Source organism: Felis catus, chromosome A3 (assembly GCF_018350175.1).
Source record: "Felis catus isolate Fca126 chromosome A3, F.catus_Fca126_mat1.0, whole genome shotgun sequence".
NCBI classification, from domain to species: domain Eukaryota; kingdom Metazoa; phylum Chordata; class Mammalia; order Carnivora; family Felidae; genus Felis; species Felis catus.
In genome coordinates, this window is record NC_058370.1 from 58,725,916 (window position 1) to 58,733,719 (window position 7,804).

Sequence of the window (7,804 nt, forward strand, 5' to 3'; positions counted from 1 at the left end):
GTGAGAGAGGCTGGCAAGTCAGCAGCATAAAAGGCTGGCAGAGCCATGGGAGGAGACGAGATCATGCAGAGAGAATACCAGAACTCCCCTTAGACTAGCAACAGAAAGAAGGCATCCTGGAAAGGGTGGCTGGGGTGGGATGGGAGGCCAGCTTGGAGTGCACTGAGGAGATTAAGAAGACTTTTTAAAGAAAAACGGCTTTGAATAGGAGGGAAAAGGAGGAGGTAGATGGAATGGAGGGCAGGGTAGATAACGGATCCTCTGGCTACTGCACAGTGTAACATTTACCAAAATATCTACAAAAATTCTGATGCTAGTTCAAGTCACTTTCATCCGTAACAAACTGGAAGCAGGACTATTAGATGTTAGGTGGAAAATCTAGAGCAGAATATGTCTCTTAATGGGCAGATAAGGGAATACCATAAGCAGAAGTTAAAAAGTGTAAATGATTTAGAATTATGTTGCTATCTATAAAACTTCACTATTGGAAACAGCTCAAATTTCCACCAATAAAAGAATGTTTTGAAACTCTGATACATTCTTACAATTCTCTGCTACTCCATCCCAGCCACTTTGTCTCTGGGTGTTTGCTACCTTTTACTTTGGTTGATATGTAAAAATTTGACTTTGCTTTCAGAAGAACTCGCAGCAATGCACTCCTAAGTAAAGCGTAAGACAGTCATTGTCCTTACAAAGCAAGGGAATGGCTTTGGCATCAGACTGACTCGGTGGTAATCTTACCTTCACCATTTACTTAGTTTCCTCCTCTATAAAATGATAACAGTCCCTACCTTTATCTATTACCAAAATATAAGCCTCTCCAGACGTTAACTTATTTAATTCTCCCATCCATCACCCAAATGAGTTCAATACCGTGGTTTCCTTGTTTTTCTAATAACGGAACTGAGGCACAGAGAGGTTAAGTGACCCGGCAGGGTCACACAGCTGGTAAGTAGGGGAGTGTGTTGGTTCGCGATTTGAACGCCCACCACCCCCTGGCTGCAGAATCCGTGCCATCCAGCAGGAAATGAGCCCATCCCCGGACCTCGCACACGGTGAGCACTCTGCGCACGGCGGCCGCAGGACGTGCAGCATTCGAGTGGAATCCGCTTTTCCAGGAGCTCGACTTCTCAACACGGCGGGAGGCTGCGAGGGCATCCAGGGGTGGGGACCCCGCCCGGGAATCCTGCGGCGGTCGCGAGCAGAGTCCAGTTCCGCGCGTCCGCCGCACGGGGGCGCTGCCGCCCTCGCCGCCGCCCGCGCGCTCCAGGCTGTCCCCGCGGCAGGGCGCGCCGCTGCAAGATGTCCGTGCGCCGCGGCCAGCGGCCCGCGCGGCCGGTCACCCGCCTCTCTTGGCTGCTGTGCTGCAGCGCCCTGCTGTCCCCGGCCGCGGGCTACGTGATCGTGAGCTCGGTGTCTTGGGCCGTCACCAACGAAGTGGACGAGGAGCTGGACAGCGCCTCCACCGAGGAGGTGCTGCCCGCGCTGCTGGAGGACTCGGGCAGCATCTGGCAGCGCAGCTTCCCGGCCTCGGCTCACAAGGAGGACGCGCACCTGCCGCCCCCGGCCGGCGCCGCCCGCTCCAGGCCGCCCCCCGCGCCGCCCGGGATGTTCTCCTACCGGCGGGAGAGCGGCCCGAGACTGCGCCCCAGCACCGCCCGCTTCCTGGCCCACGCCAGCGCCTGGGGCTGTCTGGCCACCGTGTCCGCCCACGAGAAGGTAAGTAGCCCCGCCCGGAGCCGGCTGCAGGTGCGTGCCTGGCGGTGGCCTGGGGACCGGGAGATGCTAGCTACCGCTCGCGCGCTCTGATCCAGGTCTCACAGACGTGCCCCGCCGGCGGGGTTGCGCTGTGGCCGGCGCGTAAATAACGGAACCAGATTGTGCTTTGGTTAACCTGGCAAAATGGGGGGCTTGGGAGGTGCTGACAGTCAGGCATCCTGCCAGGCGCATGGGGATTGAAGTGCAGTCTTGAGATGGTCAGAGAGGCGTACACATAACCAGCGCCTGACCCAAGACCTGGACAAAAGAAGCCAGAGCCGCCTTCGGCATCATAGAGTAGGCGCGTGCAGCCTCCCAACCCACAGCACCCAATGGACCCGAACTTCCCGGTCACCTACTGACACTGGGGACTGGGAGAAAGACACCACGGGGGGTTTGGTGGAAGTTCACTTTTGAAATATGGAACTTAAGAGGTTTTCTGGAAAGGAGGCTTCGGGTGCAAAGTGTATAAATGCTGGAATGAGTTGTTTTCAGCTGCAGTTTTATCATTCGGTTGGTAAATGTTTTTACTCACCTGTTAGGTATGATTCCACCTTAAGCCAAAATGACATGGATAAATGATGAGGAAGTGACATCCCTAAGTATACATGGCCCAGAAAGCTTTTAGGGCTGATGAGATCGATGTAAGGGTTTTATTACAGAGGTACTTTGAACTCCTGTTTTAATTTATGCAAAATAAATATTTTTTTAGGGAATGGATAGGTCATTGGCCAGCGGCAGGTTCTTACCTCAGGTATGGTCTCATTTGTTTGGAGACTGGCCAAGTCACCGAGTTGTCCACTTTATTTTCCCCCTCTATGGAATTAAGTGGTTGACTATGTTAGTTTTGAAGGTCCTGTTTTACTTTTTAAAAAATATTTAAATGACTTTATTCTGATTATGCCAATGATCTTAATCACGTTCACAGCATCCAAATGGTTCCTCACAGTTATAAATTATGCTCCTAAGACATGCCTTAGGAAGATATGAAGCTTAAATAATGAGGCTGATCTTAGTCTAAAGCACAGATTGTTCTGGGGTGTGTGGCTGGCTCAGTGGGAAGAGCGTGTGTCTCAATCTCAGGGTTGTGAGTTTGAGCCCTGCATTGGGTGTAGAGATTACTTATATAAATAAATAAATTAAAAAAAAAAAAAAAGAAGAAGGATGTAGACAGAGTGAATGTTTGAAAAACCCCTTGGAGCATCTGGGTTGCTCAGTTGGTTCGGCGTCCAACTTCTGCTCGGGTCATGGTCTCACAGTTCGTGAGTTCGAGCCCCATGTCAGACTCTATGCTGACAGCTCAGAGCCTGGAGCCTGCTTCAGATTCTGTGTCTCCCTCTCTCTCTGCCCCTACCCCGCTTGTGCTCTGTGTGTCTCTCTCTCAAAAATAAGTAAACATTAAGAAAAAAAATTTAAAACCACAGATTGTTCAAGCAATTAAAAGTCTAGTGCCAACTAGACTTAGTCTAGTACTAAAGATATTTTGACATCTTTTTTCTTAGCGTTATTAGGAATTCCCCTTTCCAATATTGACATTTAGTCCAAATTCAGTGCATTCAGAGAGCACTTACCCTATGCATGTCATGTGTGCAAAGCATGATTCCAGGCAATTTATGACAAGCTGAAAAACAGAATCTGTAAATGAACTTATGTTCCCATTTTGGAAGACAGCGTAACATTGTGTCTTCTCAAATGATGAAAGCCATCTCCTATTCCACGTCTATACACCATTGCCAGGCAGTGCTTTAAAGACAAGACAGCTCCTGAGTTCTGAGCTCAGTCACAGTAAGGAATATTCTGTAAAGGGTAAATAAAGCTCATGAAGGTTGGAATGCAGGACCCAGCAGGGCCTGGGAAAACCTAAGAAATACTTGCATACATGTCTAAGAATTTCACCTACTCCACCGAAGATCATGAATAAAAATGGGTGTGCAATGTTTCTGTGACTTCCTTTTCTCTAAAAGGGCAAGTTGCTGACTCATATAATGAAAAATTGATTACAATTAAAAAATGGAACTAATAAGTGAGAAAGTGGTGTAGCTGTAAAAGAAACAATAGTAGAAAGTTCTCGGAGTCCAAAGACCAGGTAAGATATTAAAGTTAAGACTTAAGATCTATCCCCAAAGTTGTCAGAACTTTAAGAGAGTCAGTGAAGGCAGTTGGGCTCGCAGGGGCAGGTTGTAGCTGACTTCCATAAATTTCAGTGCCACCCCCAAATAACTTTAAATGTAACAAAGTGAGGGTGTTTTCTATGCACATGCAGCAGCTTCAAGAATAATCCCCTAGCCATCCTTCCAAACAGAATGTCCCTGCTCAGCTCCTCAATAGAGATTCCAGAGCTATCACCGGGTGAGTTGGGTCAATTGGGAACCACTGTGCCTTAATTTACTACCTGTCAGAACCATGGTGATGCCATGCCATCCACATTGCTATATTTCCTGGCTAAGCTCTCAGCTCAGGTCAATCCAAAACCTTGCATTGAAAACAAAAAATGAAATGAAATGAAATGAAATGAAATGAAATGAAATGAAATGAAATGAAAAATAAAATAAAATAAAATAAAATACCCTGCATTGAAAAGGCCTTTTTTGGTGTTTGTTAGATCCCAGGACTGCCATTTGGGAACTGCCTGCCCATCAGCGACGGCCCCTTGAACAACAGTACTGGGATTCCTTTCTTCTATGTGACACCCAAGGACCCTGCAGTGGCCGATCTGATGAAGAACCCCATGGCCTCCCTCCTGCTGCCAGAATCTGAAGGAGAGTTCTGCAGGTAGACAAAGAGTTTGGCCTTGCCCATGCAGGTTCTTTGTTATAAAGCAGAGGGTCTATGGGGTGGGACCTTTCTGAGTTGCATCAATTTACTGGGGCCCTGAGATGCAAAATGATGTGTTCACCAACTTGAAGTGGAAAGAGTATATGTACCTTTGGACTCAGATAAACAGAATTCCACCACTCACCAAGCTATGTGATTTGGGGCAAGCTACCTAATTTTGCGGAGCCTCAGTTTCCTCATCTGTGAAATGGGAATAATAATTTCTGCCTCATACGGTTCCTGGGAGGGTTGAGGGTCTTGTACAATATCAGTGAGCAAACAGGAGCTCCTGTTATGATGGGAAAGGGGAAGCTGGGAGGTTGATGAAGGAAGATCCAGTAGTTTGTCTGTGGGGCACATGGAGCATAGAATCTATTTACCACCCCAAGAGTCTCCTGCTTCGCTCTCTATTTACTGTTTTTCAAATGAATTTCTAACCCACTATCCCCCACCACCAGAGATGTGTGCCCAAAGACCCCATATTCTTTAATACACCCTCTCTTAAAACTCTGAAAGAAAAGACATTTACGTGCAAATAGAGCATTGATCCAACACCTCTGTCTGAACTCAAAATGTAGAGCTTGAAATCAGATCCTGCCTGGAGATATCTGGACCAAGTTTGTGTGGGGGCATGCAGGGAACCCCCTGGGCAGCAGCAAATGCAACAGGTGGCCTCAGGCGAGTCCCTTAACCCCCAGGACTCTGTCACTTCACTATAAGATGTAGTGACCCTTCAGGAACTAGGATAGGATTTATCCCAATTCCAAAGTTTGATTATTTTTTATGCAAAGCATAAAAAAAAAACATATAAAGCAAACAAATTGATTAGTTCTTTCCGGGGTAGGGGGGTAGGTGGTGGTAATAATCAAAGCCACAAAATGCTGTAAAATGCGCAGATAAAAGACCTTGTCACTTCCCCTTGGGACACTGACAAGGAGAGTCGGCACCAAGCTGGAGACAGTTCAGCTGACCCAGTTCCCCAGCAGGTATGGCAAGAAGCCAGGAAAAGGGATGTTTCCTCTTTCATGGAATATTCTGTGTGTTCTTGGCCAGTCAAGCTTGCTTGCTGGCACTAGAACTGTGTGCCCAGGATACCTTTCTAAACGCCTGAGGAGTGCCTAGGTCAGGCATCCTAAAAGTAGTCATGAGTCTGGAGAGTGTTGATCCTGCACCTGCTCTTGAAGACAGACAGCAGAACACAGAGCGGTGCGCACAGCGGCTGCAGCTCACAGGTTGTGGAAGGAATTTATTGGAAGGTTCCAGGTGGACGTCAGCAGGAGCTGAGAGCTGGCAGCCATGAGAAACCCAGCTTAGAGAGGACCTTGCCAAGGGGGACTGAGGTTCTGCCAAAGCTGGGCAGGCCGTCTACATGGCCTGGAATCAATCATTTGTGCAAACCATCTTCATGGCAGGTCCACACACCAAAAGTGCAAACGTCTACACAATACCCCAGGGCAGCTCGGGGCCAGAAGTGGCCACCCAGGCCCCACTCAGCCACCCCAGGGCCGAGGGCATCAGTATCTCAGCACGCTTGTCACTCTGGCCTGGAAGAGGAGGCTCCCCAAGTCTAGATCCTCACGTGAGACTCCTTCTCAGAACTCCTCCCTCCTCGCACTGTTTAAGCTTCTGAAGCGTTAAGGCACAACTTGAAGAAATAGGTACAGATCAAGGTTAGCCCCAGTGAGCACCGAAGCTAAGGTTACCCGACAGTGAGGGTTGTTATCACCCCAGGGTCCACTACTTCCAGTGAACTGCTTATGACCAGGGGTGGCTCCTCTGAGTGAGCTTCCCAGTCCAAGTTCAGTATTACATTTGAGGTTTTACGTCCAGAATCTTGGTAACGTTGAGCCGAGAGACTTACCAAGAAAGACAGGCAAACACTGAAGCCCTGGGGAAACAACCCAAGCAGGAGCTCCTTGGGCCACAGGAGCATAACAAGGCATCAGGCAGAAGTGTCCAGGGCTAGGAACCACCCCGACAAGCAAGAAGTTCAGGGGACAGCCTGGCAAGGCAAGCACAAGCGGCCCCTGCTGCCTGATCCCAGGGCCGGGACGGAGGGCCGGCGACACCACAGGTCTTTGTCAAGCGCTTCAAAGTGTTTCCCACAGAACAGGGGGGATACAAAAACACCTGTTTCTCCTGATGATGATGGCGATCATGACAACGACGATGATGAAGTTGATGAGGAGGATGATGATGAATCAAAGCCACCTGATCCTTTCATCTTTGGAAGGCAGCTCTTACTCAGGAAAATAAAAATTGCCTTCATTCTATAAAGTTGGTGAGTTGAAATTGGGAATCAAAAACTTGCATTTTCACCATAACATTTGGTGCCTTCCGTGGGCTCGTATTCTTTGTGGCTCCTATTCTCTGTGGCTCCCCTCTGGGGAGGGGCCGGGTCTTTCCCATCTCATCCTAAGTGGGAAGACAAAGCCAGAACTGGTTCCTTCTGTGTGATGCATCCCAGGGCTCTGTGGGCCCACAGGGCCACGTTGGGGCTGAGGAGCCCTTGGCAGCTGAACAAACCAAGGTCAGGCCAGAAGGAAGCAACGTGGCCGCTGAAACTCTGAGAGAAGGAAAAGAGGTGCCTTCCCAGCCATTCCCTGGGCATTTCAGCTACAACCTGCCTCTGTGTGAATCAGGGTTAGCCCTGGTGCCTGTGGAGTCTGGATGGGGACAGGCTGGTGAGCTCCACTTCCACGGGCAAGACGCAGCTCAAGAGGCGGGGCCAAACACAATTCCTGCCTGAGGGTAAGCTGAATGCATCTGATTCTACTACAAGGGTGGGCTGAGCCGGCCACCTGCTTTTAGAGCTCCACACACAGGTAGATAGCTGTGTGTGCGTGTGCATGGGTGTGTACCTGTGTGTACTGTCACACGTTCATATTATCCATTCTCACAACAGAAACGTCAACTGCCCCCACTGGGTCCCCCAGGCCACTCTGTCACCTTGAATTCATCGTCAATCCAACAGCTGAAGTGACCTTTCACACCCCAAATCAGATCCTGGAATTTCCCTGCTTAAATGCTTTCATTGGGAAAAAATAACGAAATCCTTGGTAATGGCCTAACAGGCCATGGGTGGCCAGGATCCTGCCTCCCTCTCAGTATAGATAAGAGAGCCTGATCCTTTGCTAATTGACTTAATATTTGATGCCTATTCTAGTTTTATTAATTTGAGAGCTTTAACCTGAAAGCTCATTGTAATCCAAGCTGATATGTGTTTGGCAGG

At 48.9% G+C, this 7,804-nt stretch overlaps 1 protein-coding gene across 2 annotated transcripts in view; it reads left to right on the forward strand.

The window, feature by feature from the left end:
• The first annotated feature begins 1,293 nt into the window (after window positions 1-1,293).
• CREG2 (cellular repressor of E1A stimulated genes 2) overlaps window positions 1,294-7,804 on the forward strand; it is a 36,224-nt gene continuing 29,713 nt past the window's right edge. For both annotated transcript variants that reach the window (XM_023251565.2, XM_045054056.1), the window contains exons 1-2: window positions 1,294-1,719; window positions 4,361-4,530. In XM_023251565.2, the coding sequence (XP_023107333.2) occupies window positions 1,303-1,719; window positions 4,361-4,530 (587 nt within the window). In that variant the 5' untranslated portion in view covers window positions 1,294-1,302. The remainder of the gene's footprint in view (window positions 1,720-4,360; window positions 4,531-7,804) is intronic.